Genomic DNA, 19,446 nt, shown 5'->3' with positions numbered 1-19,446 from the left:
AGATCCGCAGTCGAACCCGGATATATCGAAGCCGGATATAACGAATTATCGTGTATAACGAACAGGTGTAAAATCCCTTGAACATTTCTCTATAATTTTTTGTATATCCAATTATTGATATATCTAACTATTTCGCGGTCCCCTTCGAGTTCGATGTGTCCGGGCTCGACTGTAAAACCATTCTGAGCGTTTGCATCTCGTGTAGCTTTATTTATGTGCACTCTGCCAACCGGATTCAGTTTCAGTTTACCACTGGTAATATCAGTTTACCACTGGTAGGAGCTGGCTGACCTAACCCACACCGACGCCATCTTGGCTAGATCCGCTATTATTTATGTTACAGAGTTTTGGAATAGCGTACGAAAACAAGCGTGAATGCCCTATATGTAAATAGAGCTTTGGCCTTTTTGGAAGCGTATCAGTTTACGGATGATGATGGTGATGATTTATTGGCGTGTCCTTTGAAACGGGGCGGTGACAAACAGTCACCTATATAGCCTGCTTAAGTTAATCAAGTTTGTTATACATGTTTTTTTCTTTTCATTCTAGTATTTTTGTATACATCTCCTAAATCATTTTTGCTTTCTTCTTCCTCAAAACTTCACCATCTACGTTGTACGGTTTGTACCGCTATACCTATGCCCGTAACGGATCCGGTCGTATCGATCTCATCCCTGCTTTTCTTCCACCCCGCCGGTGTTGCAGCGTTCCACGGTATACTGCAACACCGGCTACACAGACGTGCGCAGCGTGACTTTAGAGTAGCATGACTATAGCGCAGCATAAGGAGCCTACATGCAAGTGCTGTTTTCGGGGGCAAAAACAAAAACAAAAACAATAAGAAACGATGGGTTATGCATTCCTTAGCTGTGGGAGTAAAGGAGTCGGAAGCGACATGATGTGACGAATTCATGGTGTATTGTTGTTTTCAATCAACGAAATAGCCCCATAAAACAGAAGAACCAAACATTTCGGGCGATTTGTGGCTGAACAAATGCCCCACGAGATGTCACTGCCACCGCTACTTCTCTCGTTCACGTTTGCCACGTTCCGGTATTCCGTAAACTGTAACAGGACAGGCAAGCACTCTCTATCGGAACACCGGAGACAAAGGCGTGCAATGCGAAACCACCTTGTGGCAGTGACGTCACTGCGTAAAGGCACTGGCAGTAGCAATCATTAGCGTATGGTGGACTTCTTCGTTTTCTTCCTTTTCTGCGAGAAGAATGACACATCATAAAAACATTTACAATGCGTTGCGCTTGAGTTCTCATGAGGTCATAGCAGCTCGAACTAAAGCGTATACACAAAGAAAGAGGCACACGGGGACAATGCGCTATGTCCAGGTGTGTCTCTTTCTTTGTGTATATGTTTTAGTTCGCGCTGCTATGACCTCATGATGCAAAAACCGGCCTATCTTTCCACAACCTATCTTTCACCTTACTATAGGTTGAGTTGTGGTTGAGGGAAGCGCCAGGACACGGCGCTAGCATCACTGCTGCTCCCGTCCACGTCTGCGCTGTTCCAGTACTTAAAACTCTGGAGGACGCTTAAGCTTCGTCTTTAAGAGTGCAACGCCATCACATTCAAAGATCCCTGACTGCTTCTCACACTTCCCGGCAACCGCAGCTTTTTTTTTTTTTCTCTCCGCCTTCGCCTCTGTGCGCCGTGGATGAATCGATAGATGGATGAGGCTGAACCCTTTAAATGGGGCGGTAGCACACGCCACCTAGCCGTGACTATTAACATATTTTGTACTTCGTGGTGGGTGAAATTTCACCCTTGCCTTGATTTTAACCACCAATCAGATAACCTCCGTTTGGTTATTTCTACCCGCTTAATGCCTATTTTGCCTCCACTGCCCCTTAACCCCATGCAATGCTTTGAAAAAATCAGCCCCGTTGCCTTGCACTGTATATAGGGTTAAGCCCTTTACAGAAAAGTATGAGGTGTTCAGCCGTTTCCTCTTCTTCTCCACCCGCACAGCACAACGTTGCTATACCTTGGTACTTGACTCGGTACATCTTAGTCCGCAATACTCCCGTCCTGGCGTCAAACAACAAAGAGCTTCCCCTAGAAATATCATGGATATTTTCTTTGGCAATTTCCTGCTTGAAAGTTCTGTATGTTCCCAGTGCTGATTTCGTCTGCATCCCTGTTTTCCACAAACCCCGCTCTGTTTTTTTTTTTAAACCTTTTTCTTAAGCGCTCTTTCTTGGTTTGCACCCCTCCTGCAGTCCAAATATTTGATCGACAATTTTCTGGACCGCTTCCTCCATCTTGTATCAACATTCCTCATGTACAAATAACTGAAAACTCTCCTTGCACACCGCTTTTCTGCCGTTTCTCTCAATCGCTCCTCAAATTCTATCTTGCTGCTGGCTTTCCTGCCCTCGAATGACGTCCATCCCATGTCACCCTGTAGCCCCTGATTTGGTGTACTTCCGTGTGCTCCCAGAGCCAGTCTTTAACTTCCAACCTTGCTCGAACCTCTGATCTCATGCACAGGACCGCATTGCCGAAAGTCAAACTAGGGACCATCAGCCCTTTCCAAATCCCTCTCACCACTTCGTACCTATTGTAATTCCACAGTGCCCTATTTTTCATCACAGCTCCATTCCTGCTACCTTTAGCCTTTACATATTTTTCATGTTCCGTTAGGTACTCAGCCCCGTTGTTTATCTACGCTCCAAGATATCTGTACTTATCCACTACCTCCAGCGTAACCTCCTGTATCCTATGCTCGCCCCCCATCGAAAATGCGACCGCCGTGGCCCGGATTCGATCCCGCGACCTCGTGCTCAGCAGCCCAACACCATAGCCACTGAGCAACCACGGATTTTTTCGCATAACGACGGTCGGTGCCGACGCCGGATTCATTGCGACACGAGGCCTGTAACACTATCGCGTTAATAAACGGCGATTAGTATATGCGGACAGGTTGAACTTACGTAGTACCACATTGATCTAACGCATTGCTCGCATGCAATTTCTCTATTTTTTTTTTTCGGCCTCTCGCAGGTGCCGCTGCGCGGCGGTCAGCTGAGCCTGTTGCTCTTCATGGCGGACAACGCGCCCAGCCTGCGACGCTTCCACAAGCACCTCTCGCTCGAGCTGTACGAGCGGCTGCTCGACAAGCTGCAGGACACCGGCGAGCGCATATCGGTGCGGGTTGTAATACGCACGTCACTCGTTACGTCATCAGCTTTGTGAGATGGAACACGCGAGCAGAGAGCCTCATCGTCCTATGCAGTCGGTGACGAAATCTCCAAGCATTACAAGCAAGCTCCAACCACGAAAAAAAAAAAAACGAAGGAAAAAAAAAAAAAGGGGGGGGGGGGGGGGCAGGGCACCTGCTTTTCACCTCTGAAAGAGCATCGAACCAGCCGAAGTCCATTCAGAGCTTAACGACTCTGCTTTGCTAATGTAAATGCTAGAGTAAATGTAAGATAAAAGCAGGTTGTTCCAGGCTAAAATGTTGCCTTTGGCTGAGCAGCGACATCAGGATCCCCCATAAAATTTGCCTAGACGTTCAGGCTTCATCCGGAAAGCAGTGACACAAAGCCCAATCGAAACGGAGACATTCTTTTTACAGCGAAGTGTACGTGAATACCCTAGAAAATTTTCGACAGCTATAGTCGGGTACAACTTAAGAAGACAGGAGAGGCCCCGCCCAGATGACCGAAGCGCAGCAGCCGATTTCCACCGCGACTAAAGAAATAGTCCCGCTGACGCGACTCGCCCCAGCTTGAAGCGCGGGCTACCATGTTCTCCGTCGGCCGGGACACCGGCCGTCCGGCTCATGACGCAAGTCTATATAGTGTGCGCCCATTGGTGGAGGCTCGCATCCATCCGCATTTGACGGGGCAATTGCCGCTGCCTTCTAAAGTTGTACCCGACTATAATTGTATACACGCTGTCGCGTCGACAAAGAAACATTTTCGTCTCCAGAACTATAGTGTAAGTTTGAGTTTCCGCGCAACGTAATCATGTTTTCTGGTACGTTCAAATTACGAGCCGATGCTATCGTGTCTGCAGGTCGTGCGTAAGTCGTACTTTACCAATTTTGTGACGCACTTTGAGAAATTAAATTGGTTCAATAACGCACTTGCGCTAGGCGGAGGGTCTATACTAGAACGCGAGGATATGTGCTGCACTCGGGCACACTTCCGTTTGCGCGTGACGAACGTGCGCAGACGAATACGATGTATGCCTGTCCGTTGCATCGGTCGCGCAGTGTGTGCTGCGACCGTAATCGACATCGGGGCAAGACTGTTAAAAAAAAAAAGATTACAGTGACGTTCACTTCGTGAACGCGGGCTACGAGCAAGCGTATATGGACGCCGCGAACGTGCACCGCGGCGTCGAAGCACCAACGGAAAGGGCGTGAACGAGGTCGTGGAAACCTGCATTGACCTCGATGGTGCGACGCCTCGTGGTGGTGGTGCTCGTGTAACGTCGGCAAAGCTTCGCTGTATACATCCACTTTCACAGGATGAAATAAGGCGTATTTTTTTTATTGCGATAGCAAATATATGGACACTCCAAAGCAGCTTTCTGCCGTCGGCGTCGCCGTCGCCGTGAGGTTCCGTATGACGTCAACGGCGATGAAATCGTCGCCGCGCTCCGGACGCTGCATGTGCGAGTGAAAAGGCTCGAGGGACGCGCGCTTTCACGAGGAGCGAACGCACGTCGGAGAGCAAACGCGCGTTCTGCGCCGTGCTCCCTGAAGGGCTGCAGAATTAAGCGTCTATTTCCTCCTTTTCATATATAGAGAGCAAACGCAGCTTTTTCCGTCGCGCGATAGGCTGTGGGGGGACGGGAGGCGACGTTTAGCTGCGGCATTAAATGCGTATTTACATAAAAACGCCGCGCGCGTTCGGTGCGAACGGGGGCAAAACGCCGACGGTGTCGACAACAGTTCTGCGCGTTGCTGGTGCTGCTGCATGTCCAAGTTTACACAGCTGATAAAACTACTATCCTTACTCCTTATAGCTCTGTATTTGGAACAAGCTCAACCGCTCGATGTCAGGTAAAAATCTGGAGGACGCATTATCAAGCTTCGCCTTTAAGAGTTGAACGCGATAGCGTTCGAAGATCCCTCACAGCTTCTCACGCTTCCCGGCAACTTCAGCTTATGTAACCATTGTGTTTCCATGGAAACGCTGGCGGCGAACGCTATGCACGAATGCGAGCTTTCTGGTAGAAACCCGACCTATTGCGTGGGCCGATCGTCTTTCATTGTTTCGCACTGTTAATGTTTAAGTCTGAGAAGATTTAACATAAAGGGCATGCGCTGTCAGCGTTTTGTTTGGTGACATTTTGTTTGTGCGCTGTCATTCTCAAAATTCCGAGGAATAACTTGTAAAGAATGTAAGGCAAGGTATGAGCACCTTTAGTGCCGTAAAGAATATTTTTCGCTCGCGGGACGCCTACGCCGGCCACGACGCCGACTCCGAATTTTCTGCGACACGGGGCCCTTAAAGCTGTCGCGTTAATGAGCTCACCAAATTGGCTGGCGTAGCTATGCAAATTGTGTTTGAGCTGGACAGCGCACACGTAGCGTTTTAATTCATGGCTCGTCACCGACTACATTCGGACACACGTTGTGCGCTGCAGCTGTAGGAGGCGGAAACGAAAGAAGAGGGCACCGTTCCTTCATCTGCTTGCAACCTCCATCGCGAATTTTCTGGAAAAAAAAGAAACCTTTATCTGTCTTGGGGCACGCCTACGAACAAGATTGACGTCTTTCGAATTTGATATCGACGCACTTTATCTGTGGTAGCATCAGTAGCAATAGGAGTAGACTGAGTTATGAAAGGTAACATGGTCGCCCTATCAGGTTCTTCTGTTCTTCTCTGCTCGCGAGCTAAATCAGCGTAAAAAGAATAAAAAAAAACATGCAAGAAAGAGAAAACCCCCTGTCTCATTTGCTTAACCTCCTCTGACCAGAAGGCTGCTCAAAGACATAACAGCCTTTCAAGTCGGTTTTTATTACCGATCCTTATGTTCCAAATGTGAGAAACTCATTTTTTTTTCAAACACGTTAACTTGCTGAAGGCAGTCCGCATCTTCGTGTTAGAAAGTAACCGTCTTCTCATGGTCCTTGTTGCAAAAGCATTTCTATTGTCCTGTAAACACAGACCCAAAGTTGTAACACGACGTGGTAGGCTGGCATATTGACGCTGCACCCTGGATTCTCGTATCAACTAATTCGAAAAGCACTCGATCCATGGGTGTCTTTCGTCGCCTGCTACGACACAACTATACCTACAGCGAATTAGCGAAACATTTCCACAGAAACTGACCACTTCCGTACACATTCCCCGATGCGTCTGGCTTCATATTCCGGATGAATATTTTCCGTAGTCGCTTCTTAGGTACTCTCAAAATAATTATACGCAAGGTATCCAGCCCAACTGGGTCTGGGTATAACAAGGGAGTCGGGAAATTAAGACACATTCGGTACGTGCTCGGGGACCATCAGCAGTTCAGACAAAAAAAAATGGAGAACGCTTAAACTTCGCCTTTAATAGTGGAACGCGATAGCATTCAAAGATCCCTGAATGCTTGTCAGGCTTCCCAGCAACTGCAGCTTTTTTCTCCACCTTCGCCTCTGCGCGCCGGTACCCTTTTACGCTACCGAAGAGGCGAACGCCATCTGGAAGGTGTTTTTTGGAAGGAACCCCGACCGGGGAGCGCCGCTGTATGAACGGCAGAAATGCTGGAAAAGGGGTTTGTGTTTGAGTTTCCTCGTAACAGAATTATATTTTCTCGTACATTCAAATTACAATCCGACGCTATCGTGTCTGCAGGTTGCGGTTAAGTCGTACTTTAAGATTTTTCTGGCGGATTTTACTTTGAGAAATTAGCTTATTTCACTAACGAGTCTGCGCCACGCGAAGGGCCTCTGCGTGGTCGGGGTGGTTCGGGATGATTTTCCTCAGGCACCGACGCCGGCGCGCCACGCCGACACCGACGCCGGATTTTCTGCGACACGGGGCCCTTAACGCTATCGCGTAAAAAACCTGAATATAGGTTTACGCACGAGTCGCCTCGCGCGCGGACGATCGCAAGACGACGCGACCCGAAGCAGTCGCCCCGCGCATTCGAGCAAAAGCGTCCCCAAAGCAAAGAAGAGAAGAGCTCACGCATTGCGTGCTCACTTATGGCGCGCTCTCGTTGCCGTCTCGACCTCGTTCCCACGTGCGTGATCAGCGCGAGAGCCAAAAGCGCGAGCGGCCATAGTCCGAGCTGGCGGGGATTATACAACGAAAGCGCTCGCGGAGGACAAGCTTCGTTCTTTGTGTGTCCGTCTCCGTTGTGCTGCATACAGGCACCTTGCGCCGTAACTTCCCACACTGACATCATTGCTAGAACCCGCTACCTGGCAAGCGGTGTGTAAGCAAAATGGAAGGGACGCGATGCACGCTCGTTCTTTGACGTTCCCAGAATCGAAAAGCTTGCTCACAATTTCAGGTTATATATACCCTCGTAGTAGGCAGCCCAGAGAGACACGGCGTGATCAACCAGAAAAGGTACAATCACAGGCGCAAGGACACGGAATATATACCGCAACACACACAGTTATAATTTGATCCTTCCCTTATTAGAGAGATACGCAAGGAGGTTGAAAAAAAAAAAAGGCTTGTTGGAGATACGTGACGCTGCTGTTCGCGCGCGCCGCTGGTATGTGCGCTGCACCCTACCAAGGGAATTGTTTGAACCTGATACAGTCGACTTCCCGTTAACTCGACCTCGGTTATTTCGACTTCTCGCTTAATTCGAACGCACTAGAAAGTTTCGGTGGGAAGTCGCATTAATTGCCACGGAAAGAAAGCTCGCTTAGTTCCAACGGGAAAGCACGCCGCTACGATTATTTGACCCCCCCCCCCCCCCCCCCCAACTTTGGCGGCGCCTCGTACGTGCAGAGATTTTTAAAATCTTCAAAACGCGGGAAATTCAGCAGATGTCGCTACTTCTTCCCAAGGAGGCGTGAAAGTTTTTTTTTGTAATATCTTTTAGAGGAAAAAAAAGGGGGGGGGGGGGGGGAGGGAGTCTGTGATGATACCGTGAAGCCATCCATTCCTAGTTGTGTCGTGTCAACGTGTTTTAACGCTCGAGCAGTGTTTAAGCATGTCGGCGCTCTTCGCCTCATATTGATTGAGTCGCACTTCAGCTGCAAGAAACGTAAATACATTACAGGTTACTTCAAGCAATAACGATTTGAATTCGTTCATTTTACCGCGATTTGTTATATACGATCACATGTTGTAGTCCCGCAAGGGTCGAATTAGCGGGAGTCGACTGTACTGTCACGTCGAATTAACCGTGTGGTAATTAGTCGCATCTTTTACCCTTTAATTTAAACCATCGTATACACTGCTTTCAGAACATAACAAATAAAAATAACTCCTTAAAATATCTGAAATGGTCACCGCTTCAGCGTCACTGCCCAAAGGCCATCCTCATCTAGCGACACGTGTGCTCAGAAGTGTGGAGACATATACTTATGCAGTTTAAATTATGTAACGTAACGGATGTAGCTGTCAACGCAAAATTGTCTACAGCTCTATCTAAATGTGCGACTAGCAGGGTGTACAGCTGAACCACAAGGAATAATAATATAATCTGCAGTTTGCTTTCTCGACGAAGCCATTCCAAGTTGTAGAAAAATCCGCGTACGTACTACCCATCACTCCAATGGTGGTAGAACGACTGAGGCACCAGATTGTCCTCTAGTGAGTTTAGTATAGGAAACTATATGCCGCGATCACGACCTCAGAGATCAGGCAGTAAGCCGTCTCGGAGGCTATATCGTCGTTTTATGCTTTCCCTTACCACGTTGAGGAGTAGCAGGTTATAGCATCCGGGCGACTTTTCCTCTGTTCTCTTCACTAAATCACCCTCCTCTTTTATGCCATGGCATCTCCGATTGCTTATGAGATCTGAAAATGTCGAAGTACGCATGCTCCGTACGATAATTCGGCGATCGGGATCAGGAGCTTCAACAACTTAGAGCTTGGCAAAGTTCGGTGCATATAGCACCCGGTAAGACGAGCGATGAAGCCTGGGGTACGTCATTGTCGCTTGGACATGTACCGTTTTCTTTGCAACCTTAGCGGCCGTTGTCGACGACGTTGGTGTGATAAATTAAGACCAGCGATTTTGACCATATCGGAGGACGCACAAGCGAGGACGTATACACGAGATTGGTCCGCTTCAGACGCTATATAACACGTGCTGTTTACAAGAAAAATATGGCATCCGTTTGTGGTGCCGTTAGAAGCTGTAAGCTTCGTGCTTCAATTTTTTGTTTAGGTTCACAGAATTTGGACGATTATCGCAAAACAATTTAAGCAATATGAATCAAAATGAGCAACCACAATCGGCAAAAGCTAGCTTTCTCCCTTAAATTGAACAAATTTTATTTAAGTTGGTTCGGTTGTTTGATAAATTGAGCGCATTTCTACGTTTCCAATGCATTTCAGTTGTATGAATGTATTCGAATCGGCGACAACCTAAGAATGCAGCTGAAAAGCTAGCGCTACCCAACTAAAAGTTAATTTCAATATATGCGCGAGCCAATGACGTTCGCTCAATCTCGTGACGTCAATGCGCAGGCGAACTTCTTCCGATGTCGGAGTCTCTCGTTTCGGAACGCGGCGGCGCCAAGAGCAGGCGCAGTGCGAGTTTGTGGGCCGAGCTTGCACTGAATTCTTTGACAGACCATCGGAGAACACATGGTTAAATCGAAGTTGCCGCAGGGTGAACCGTGTTCACTTAGCTGCCTGCGTGCGCTGTACTTGCTAAAATCTGTATTGAAGCAGATTTTTGACAGATGAACACAATGCGGCGTGCTCTGAGGACCACCACGCCATTTTGGACAGGTGGTCCATCCTCTGGCCCGAACGCCACCATCACCAGCTGCGGCGCCGACCACAGCGCCACGCATAGTTGGCGCTACAGTCGCGCGACCGGAAATTCCTAAATAATAATATATGCAAAACATAAAGCTGAGGGAGAAGGGGGAGAGAAAGGCCGGCTGGTTAAGGAGAGATTCCGTACACTCACCCAGACAGTGCAGACGATTCTGTGCCTCGTTATATTCCAGAAGACGGCGCAGACGACACCAATCCTCGTTCTGCAGAAGTCAGTGCAGACGACACCTCGCCTCGTTCTGCAGAAGTCAGTGCAGATGACACCTCGCCTCGTTCTCCGGAAGTCAGTGCAGACGACACCGTGCCTCGTTGCTGCAGAAGTCACTGCAGACGACACCGTGCCTCGTTGCTGCAGAAGTCACTGCAGACGATTTCGTGCCTTGTTATGCAGCGTACAAGCACGGTATAAAGCCAGCGGCAGCAGAAGGCGTCCGCTTTATTTCCTGCCGAACCACAAGGCAGCTGCTGCCGTGTGTGTGTGATCTCTACGAACACACGCAGATAAAAACCAAAGGCTTGCGTGGATTGGGGGCCGATGGGTCGCCGCCGAGTTTCACCGCCTGTAATGAGACGAGAGGGAAAGCGTAACCGTAAATTGAGAGCGAGAGTTAGAGAACTTCTAGTTTTTTTCTTTTTTTTTTTTTTTTCTTACGCGCAGCAGCTGGGGACTGTAACGCCTCTCGGTGAGGGAGTTTAACGGCTCATTGGTTCAAGTGGCCGCTTTGATACAGCTGCACGTTTTGTTGCAGTGAACGAGCGGCTCGTGCGGTCTCCTATACAGGTGTAACACTGAGCGGCAAACAGACGCGTGACCGAGTAACACATTCAGTTTGTTTGCGCCGAGGCAGTTAACAATACAAACAAACACTTGCTTTCCTCCATGTGTCCGGAGTTTGCGTATTAATTGGTGGAGTCGTACAGTTTCACGAGTATTTATGTGGTGCACCAGAAGGCTGTGTGCTTTATGTGCTGTACCATGTTCGTCGTAAGCTCTCGGGGGGAGGGGGGGGGGGGGGGTTCATCCATTAGCTTCGTGGAGTGGCGTCAGATTGGGAGGCCAGAAAATCGAATCTATTCATATTTTGAGGTATTCCTTCACCCGAGAAAAAGAAAGAAAAAAAAAAAGCTAATGCGTAACAGGTTGACGTGGTTCTTGGTCCGTCTTCTTGAAATTTTACAGAGACATACATAATATGAACACACGTCGGGCCTGCCACAGTTTGTTTGGTCAAGAACGCAGAAAACTCAGCACGAAGAAGCAGTACGGACGTGGCTATACAGACCCATACAGAGATGCGCAATTTATTTATTTATTTATTTATTTATTTATTTATTTATTTATTTATTTATTTATTTATTTATTTATTTATTTATTTATTTATTTATTTATTTATTTATTTATTTATTTATTTATTTTGTTCAGATACATTCAAGACTTCTTTATGGATCATTATTTTATTGAGGGGGGGGGGCACTAAAATAATAGCACAACATCGCATATTTAGCAACATTGTTAGAAAATGAGAAAATAACTTAAGGCAGCTGCAGCAGTAAGAAAAGCAACAACAAAATACAGTCATACAGGTGTCCAGGAAACATTGTTATGAAATCAAACAGATAGGCATGTAATGCCTCAAAAAGGTAACTGTAAAACAAACTTCAGGCGAGGTACATCACGCATAAGTTTCTATAATACTTCGAATTTAAAAAAAAAAGTTAAAAAAAGCAGTGCTGCTTCACGAACGTGGTCCACGTTAGTGGTGCTTGATTTCCGCATAGTACGCAAGCATCGTGGATCGTTATATTTCTACAGTTACAATGTTATACAAAATACAACAAAGCGTACGTACACATGAAAGTAATGCTACATAAATCCATTTTAACCCCTCGCGGGATACTCAGTAGGCTACACCGAAACCCGGGCCGGCAGACAAGCGTTCTCGAAAAGTTCTTTTTCCGACCACCTCCGACCCCATCCCCCTAATTAGAATGAGGCCGCCGCCCCTTGGAGTCAAACCAGCGACTTCATCAGCATTATTAACGGCACAGTCGCTAAGCCACCAGCGCGACGGGCACATACTGGAACGATCAATCACGACGTGTTGAACTAAGCCGCGCAACAATTGACTATCCCACCGCTAACTTCATGGCAAACCTCCAGGACGTCATCCGTCCCGGCCCCTATTCCGCACACGCACAGACTCTTACGAAACTCCCTCTTGTTCAGAGTGAATTGTGAAACGGCGCTGCAGGAGCTTCGACACAGCCGCTCCCGAAACGCGTACACGTACAACAGGAAAGGAATTCCGAGGCCTCCGTCGGAATTTCCCTCTGGAGTAGACTACATGCTGCAGCCACGCAGGAAAGAGAGAAAGAGAGAGAGAGTGCGACCAGAATAGAAGCTTTAACCACAACGACCACCAGCACCGCCACGCGTCGGAGTGTCGAAGCTCGGTTCCGCAAAAAAGCTTTCTCCGGGACTTAGCGGCCGCTTCCCGTTACTCCCCCATCCATCACGGACCATCTCCATAAGGCGACGAAAAGCTGGAAGGTCCTCGAACAGAAGGGATGGGGGCATGCATGCAGACGGGAAAGGAACGAAGGCACGACAAAGGAAAGACAAAGAAATAAGGGAAGACCGAAGGGAATCGACAGAGTGAAAATAAAAGAACGAAGGAATCAGGGACGTGAATAAAAGACAGGGAAGGGGAAGAGAAAGAAGACGCGCGAAAGAATGAACTCGAGACAAAGAAAAGAGAGAGAGAGAGAGAAACGAAGGCAGAGAGTGAGAATGAAAAATACCGGATCAAGCGTTTCATTGCCGCCATCTTGGGCTGTTAAGCCTATCGGAAAAGCGACCGATATTCAGTAACGCTAAATATGAACATACAGGAACATACGGGTTTTCCTATGGGATCGTCATATGTGCATAAGAGATTATCGGCTATGTCGCATATGTTTTTATTTTCCCATAGGAAACGCTACCCGCCGTGGTTGCTCAGTGGCTATGGTGTTGGGCTACTGAGCACGAGGTCGCGGGATCGAATCCCGGCCTCGGCGGCTGCATTTCGATGGGGGCGAAATGCGAAAACACCCGTGTACTTTTTAGGTGCACGTTAAAGAACCCCAGGTGGTCTAAATTTCCGGAGTCCCCCACTACGGCGTGCCTCATAATCAGAACTGGTTTTGGCACGTAAAACCCCATAATTTAATTTAATAGGAAACGCTACCGTATTCTATCTGTAACAACCAAATGCACAGTATATACAACAGCTAATTCGTATGCACGAGAATGGTTGCATGGTTGCGTTCGCGGTGTATCATGACCACGTTAACTTCATCTCACGGCGCACTAAGTTGCTTTTTTTTTTTCGTCTAACAGCGCACGATAGCGGCGCACCAATTATGAATAGAAAATTTGAAAAGTACGCCGGCGATTACGACACTCCTTAATGCGAAATCTGAGCGCAGCTTTATACGTGTTTTCATTTCGCGATATATTGGCTGGCCCGGACAATCTGATTCGTGCGGCACGTTGCAAACGGAGCGAAGTGTGGCCCGACAGCCTCGCTAATCGGGAGATCGCGAAAGGCAGCGCGTGGGTGACGCGTGGGCGCGATTCACAGCAGCCGCCGCAGACAGACGTCCGCTCATGCAGCGCTTTGTTTCCACATATGGTATCGGTGGACGCGCTCGCCGCATGCATCATCGACGGCGTCATCGGTGAACAGACGACGTGCGCTACTCTGGCGCCATCTCGTAGCAATCGTCGCCGCAGAGCGCGTCTAGCGCGGCACTACGCTTTTGCCATATATACCCTCCTCCTCCGCTTCCCTCCTTGCGCTCTCTTCGCTATTGCCGTCTTTCATCCCCCGCTACGCTGCGCGTTCGCTCTTTCATCTTTCGCTGTGCGCGTTCATTCGTTTACGCCGAGGGACGCCGTCGCATAACGGCGGAACAGGGCGCCGAAGAGCTGCGCGTCTATCATCTATAAGATCGTCTATGCTCCGCCCCACTAACTTCGTTGCAACGCAGCGAAAAACTATACGCTAAAGAGCTCGTTTTAGCCGATCTTAAGTTAAGGAGAGGCAGTAGCCTGTTCCATGAAGAAGGGATCGGAAGGTCTCGCCCATTGCGCGCTGCTAACGCTTCCGTGACGGTTCCATTATTCATTCGGCGGATCAGAGATGTGACAGCGGAGGAGTTCTCCTTCCGTTACTCTTTAATTCTGGGTTGACTGACGCCCGACATTCGCCGCACTGTACGGAATAATATAGGTGAGACGAAACCTCAAGAGAAATTTTAAAAAATCACTAGCCCTTTCCCTGTCGAGAAAATGGGGGTAAGCGAAGCTTGTCGTGTGTGTATCTGACCTTCGTGGTGATTTTCTTTCTCTCTCTCTTCCTTTGCTCTCTCTCTTTCTTTCCTTCTTTATTTCTCTTTTCTTGTCCCTGGTATGTGCCATTGAGCTTGGACCCTTTCTGCCCTATCGCCAGGATCGGCCCACTTTTCAGCGTGACACCACCACCACCGCCGACACTTGTGAGCCTATAAACCTTCGCTTCTTAAAGAAAAGGTGGCGGACGAGAGGAAACAAAAGGAGGAAGCGAGCAAACAAAGAGGCCCGGAAATCTCTCCCAGCTCGTCGGCAGGCCGGGCGCTTGGCGGCGGCAGCTGCGCTAGCGATCGCCCAGTCCCAGATGCCGGCGCGGCTTCGGCGGCCGCGAAACTGCCGCTACGCTGCCCGAGCCCTCCGCGCGCAACGTCGGCTGGCGGTAGCGACGACGGCCGCCGAGCGGCGCCGATCAATCGCGATATACCCCGCCGACACTACACACCCTCGCCACCCTTCACCGTTTCTTCCGCTTTTCGCCGTCCCCTTTCCAACTAACGCCGCGCGCCCCATAACCTCGCGGCTCACGCCGGGGGCAAGCAAGCAAGCTTCGCACAAAAGCTCTCCCCTCCGGTGCGCTCCTACGGACACGGTTATTTACTCGCGCGGACAGAGTGGAGGAGGGACACTCGAGAGGAGGAAGTGGAGTGAGAGGAGGAAAGAAGCCAAGAGGAAGAGGGAGAAAGTGAGAGAGAGAGAGACACGCGTTTGTCGAGGATTAATTCGCGCCGCGAGTCAGCGGGCGAGGAGGAGTCATGATAGCAGATCGCCACCGCTGCCGGAAGGTTTCGCCGGCGGCGCTTGCAAGAGGGCCGGCGGGCTTTAGGGCCGGCGGTCGACTGCTGCCACCTCGCGGTTTTGCAACTCTCCACACGACAGACAGACGTTCTTTAGGGGCCGGCCAGGAGGTGTGAGGTGTTGCTCTCTCGGCGCCGGAAACCGACCACCGCCTTACTTTCTTTTTCGAGTTGTACCCGTTCGCCTGGAGAAAAACCTGGAGACGCATCGCGGCGGGGGCATCTGACGTTAGAGACGAGGATCGCTTTGTGTTTCTTTGTCGAAAGGACGAACGAGTAGTGAGCTGTGACGCCGACAGGCGGCGCTTGGTTTGGTAGGAACTCGACAGGATGCGTCTGTTAGAGAGAGAGAGAGAGAAAAGTGCGTCGCGAACATTTCCGTTCGTGGCAAGGTGACACCTGTCGCCGCTCCGATGGCCAAATGGGAATCCTCTCAATATCTATCCAGCCAATGGGCGACGTGTTGTCGTGCGCTGTCGGAGCAGCCGACCGTTTTATCGGCGGCTTGTGACATGTCAGGCCGTGCACTCACGGTTAACCCTACTCAGGATTCAGCTTTGCCCCTTCCTACCTGAAGACCTCAACACATGCCATCCATCCATCCATCAATTATTCAATCCATCCATCAATCCATCCATCATTCCATTCATATTCCCTTCCTTCATTCCTTAGAACAATTTATTCATGGGCTAGATGCTGTACAGTCACTAAATGTATGACAGACGCGAACACTGTTCTAAGTAACGTTAATATGCCTTAAACAGTAGTAATTGTGCTAAAATAATTAACTGTCAATATGACGTATAAAGTATACATCAGTGGGAGCGAAATTTATGGAAGCCAACATCAACTGTGGTGCCAAGTGTTACAGTATGTAAAATACGACGCTAGAAGCCAAAGTCAAATGTATCTTGCCACTCCAAATTTTAATAACGTCGATGCTACATTCAGATATACAAAAAGAATAACCAGAACATTCAGGTCCACGCGGGGCCATTATTTACGGTAAAGAGCGTCGCTTACCTATAAAGAACTATGAAAATAGGCAACTTTATAAATGTTATTAGATATGTTTGGAGTGCGCAATACGCCTTTCTGTATATGTGTATCATGCTCAACTCCTATTCAGCGATTCGTTCAATCATTGTATATCTTCGTATATGTCTCTCGTATATACAGAGTGATATACAGGCCTTTGTATGTTTCCAGTTGTTTCTATATTGTTGTCGAACTATTTGAAATTGACGTGCCAGATATGTTTGGAAAGAGACCGGTATATAACTGATGTATTAACTAATGAATGTGTTGTTCACGGCCATAAACGTTTCGTTTGAGCTTATATGCAACTCACGAAATTGAGCATGTGATATGTGCTTGTATGACTTGTGATAACTTCTTCCCTGTACCACTGTCCATCACTGACGGCTGCGCCATATTTCAGGAGGTTCAACACCTCGTCACATTTTAAGCTTTAGTTGTTGCCTCCCGCAGGAATATTGTTGAGTTCTTCCTGCAAATAAACAGGTTCGATTTGATTCGAATTCATTCAATCATTCATTCTTTCATTCGGCACCTCGCACTGTGCGCGCAGGTTCTGGTGCCGAAGATGCACCTGGAGGAGATGGTGCAGCCTTCGTACGTGCTCAAGCACATGGGCTTCCTCGACCTGTTCGACGAGCACGCCAACCTGGCCGGCGTGGGCCAGGACCTGTTCGTCTCGGACATCATACACAAGGTGGCGCTGACGATCGACACCACGGGCGTGACGGCGGCCACCGCGGTGTCGCTCTCGCTCACAAACTTCTACACCGAGGAGCTGCCCAAGGCGTACCGCGACGCGGCCAACACCCGGCCTTTCATCTACATCCTCAAGAACCAGGAGACGGACCTCATACTTTTCGTGGGCGCCACCCAGGACATATGACGGTCGTGGCGTCCAAGTGCCGTGCACGGTATAGCGCGCGTGCTCTTTCGATGGTGGCGCCCCCACATGGTTGCGACGGCCGTCACTTCGCAAAGGAACGTTAGGCTTCGTGCAGCTAGGGGCGGCGTGAACTATGTGTGAAAGCGCTTCTGCGGGCTTCATGTGACATGCCACGCTTACCCGACTGCCCGCGATCGTTTTTTTTTTCTTTACGGGTGTGCTTGCAATACAAGCACGCAGCAGCGCCTCTTATATGAGTATAGTTTCGAAATCTTGGTTATTTGAAATACCTATGTCAGTGTAGCATGCGCCGGAGCTCTTCTTCGAGCGGCATCTCGTGGGGCAACATCTGCACGTTGCAACCGACATAAAGATTTTGGAATGCAAGACTGCAACTTCATGCAGTCCGACTGGTACTGGTTTAATCGCTCTCAGAAGAAACACAAGTACTCAGGAGAAGTGCAACTGCTGCTGGCCTTCTAAGAGACTATAAAGGTGAAACACTGAAACAGTCAGACTACAGCTGCTATAGGGAGTTCATTCAAAACCCAGTTTTTTTAAAATTCATATTGAAGAAAGGGTTTCATTACCAGAGAAGACAATGAAGCTCAAACTTATGGAATTCGCGCCGCCACCTTAACATCGGCGCTTCACTGTGACGCCATGGACTTCGAGGTATTAATTATTGGGCCGTATTGGCGCTGGAAAATTTCTCGAAACGGGCTATGTTGCGTCTTTTTGGTACCTTTGGAATGCAATGTATCCACAGGCGAGCAGACGCTGCCAAATCCATGAAGTCACTGCGACCTGGAGCTGGAAGTTCGCCACTGGTCTTCCGTTTTCGCGTCTGTTCTGGCTTACGAAGCGTCCTCTCACAGTAAGAGCAACCGCTTTGCTATCGCAGACGCCTACTTTATAATACAGGTTACCTTAATATTCCTCAGAATAGTAAATCGTTCGGTTAGTTCGTGCTATGTTTTTTCGGTCAAATGGAAGCGCTTGAGTGGTACAGAACCTAAGTTATAAAGATGACAGGAAAGACCTCACTATTCCTTTCGAGTCCCTTTAAAGAGCCTCGGGTGGTCATAATCTGGAGCCGGTCATTTGGGCGATCCTCGATCGATCAATGAAGCGATCACGAGTCAATCAAAATGTTTTTTTTAGCATCACGACTGACGCAGCAATTTAGTGTTTACGCTTTTAAATGATGGTGGCTATGGCGGTGTTTTAATTAAGGCGAACACCGCACTTTAGTTACCGTTTTGCGGTTAATTGGGCGCTCGCCGGGCATCTTAATTGAGGAAAAAAGCACGCGCATTCGCGCGAGAGCTATCGAAGCGAGTTACGGGGCGCGTTCGTTCGCCGCGGAATGCCAACTATAGCACGTGCTCTCGCGTGAGAGTTTCGTGTGTCTGAGCGTTCAGATGGGGCGAAATGCAGAAAACACCCGTGCACCTAGATTTAGGTACACTTTAGAGAACCCCAGGTGGTTAAAATTCATCCGGAGTCTCCCACTATACAGCGTGCCTCATAAATCATATGGTGGTTTTGGCACGTAAAACCCCATTAATTAATTAATTGAGCGTTCAGACGGTGTTGCGGCTGTGTCGCATATCTCCGCCACCAAAGAACGGTTTTATTGCGAAGCTGCGCAGTTTCCGTCTCGCCGGCTCAACACTAGTTTCGCTTAGGCCTAGTTCACACAGCCGTCAAACGTCCCGTCCCGGAGTGACCGTCAAGGCACCGGCGTCCTTCGTGAGGCAACGCTGCCTCGCCGGTTTTTTCCTAAAGAGTTTTAGCGCGTCCTGTATTCCGGTAAACGCAGGCGTACTGGGCGTTTTGCCGGATGGGTGGAGGCTTAAACACGTGAGCGGCCTGCAGGGTGCAGGCGCCTGCGCGGCGCGGGGCTCAACCAGACAAACAGAAAGCTAACATAGCAGTGACCAAATGTGTTCTATACTTTGCTGCTTGTCTAAATTTTTTCGGCAGCAGCATAATCGTGAACACGTATTTTCAAATGCTCAAAACAGTTTTACACTTATAGTTACACCAATATTAGCGCTGTGTTTGGCTGGCTGAGCTCTGCGTCACCAGGTGGCTGCACCGTGCAGCCCGCTCACGCTTATAGGCCTCCGCCCATCCAGCAAAACGCCCAGTACGCCTGCGTTTATACCGGAATGACGTTGCCAATGTCCCATTTTTGAGGAGAAATCGAAGAGGGAACAGACGCCGGTGCCGTGACGGTAACGGGACGGTGCGTTTGACGGCTGTGTGAATCGGGCCTTTTAGACCGACTCCCACGGCGCGTGCATGGGATCCGGATGGTTTTATTAATTGTCGGGGGCGAATGTGGCAATGAATGGACCTACGGGTCCACGTATAGGTCGAATT

The 19,446-nt window shown here is 49.0% G+C and overlaps 1 protein-coding gene across 1 annotated transcript in view; it reads left to right on the top strand.

Annotated features, from left to right (window-relative positions):
- LOC119458843 (leukocyte elastase inhibitor) overlaps window positions 1-17,182 on the top strand; it is a 30,338-nt gene extending 13,156 nt beyond the window's left edge. Inside the window, exons 5-6 of the mRNA XM_037720705.2 lie at window positions 3,022-3,165; window positions 16,723-17,182. Coding sequence (XP_037576633.2) covers window positions 3,022-3,165; window positions 16,723-17,055 — 477 coding nt within the window. The 3' untranslated portion in view covers window positions 17,056-17,182. The remainder of the gene's footprint in view (window positions 1-3,021; window positions 3,166-16,722) is intronic.
- The last annotated feature ends 2,264 nt before the right edge of the window (window positions 17,183-19,446 follow it).

This window comes from Dermacentor silvarum, chromosome 7, assembly GCF_013339745.2.
Source record: "Dermacentor silvarum isolate Dsil-2018 chromosome 7, BIME_Dsil_1.4, whole genome shotgun sequence".
Classification (NCBI taxonomy): domain Eukaryota; kingdom Metazoa; phylum Arthropoda; class Arachnida; order Ixodida; family Ixodidae; genus Dermacentor; species Dermacentor silvarum.
Note: the sequence above shows the minus strand (reverse complement) of the source record. Positions and strands in the feature narration are given on the sequence as shown.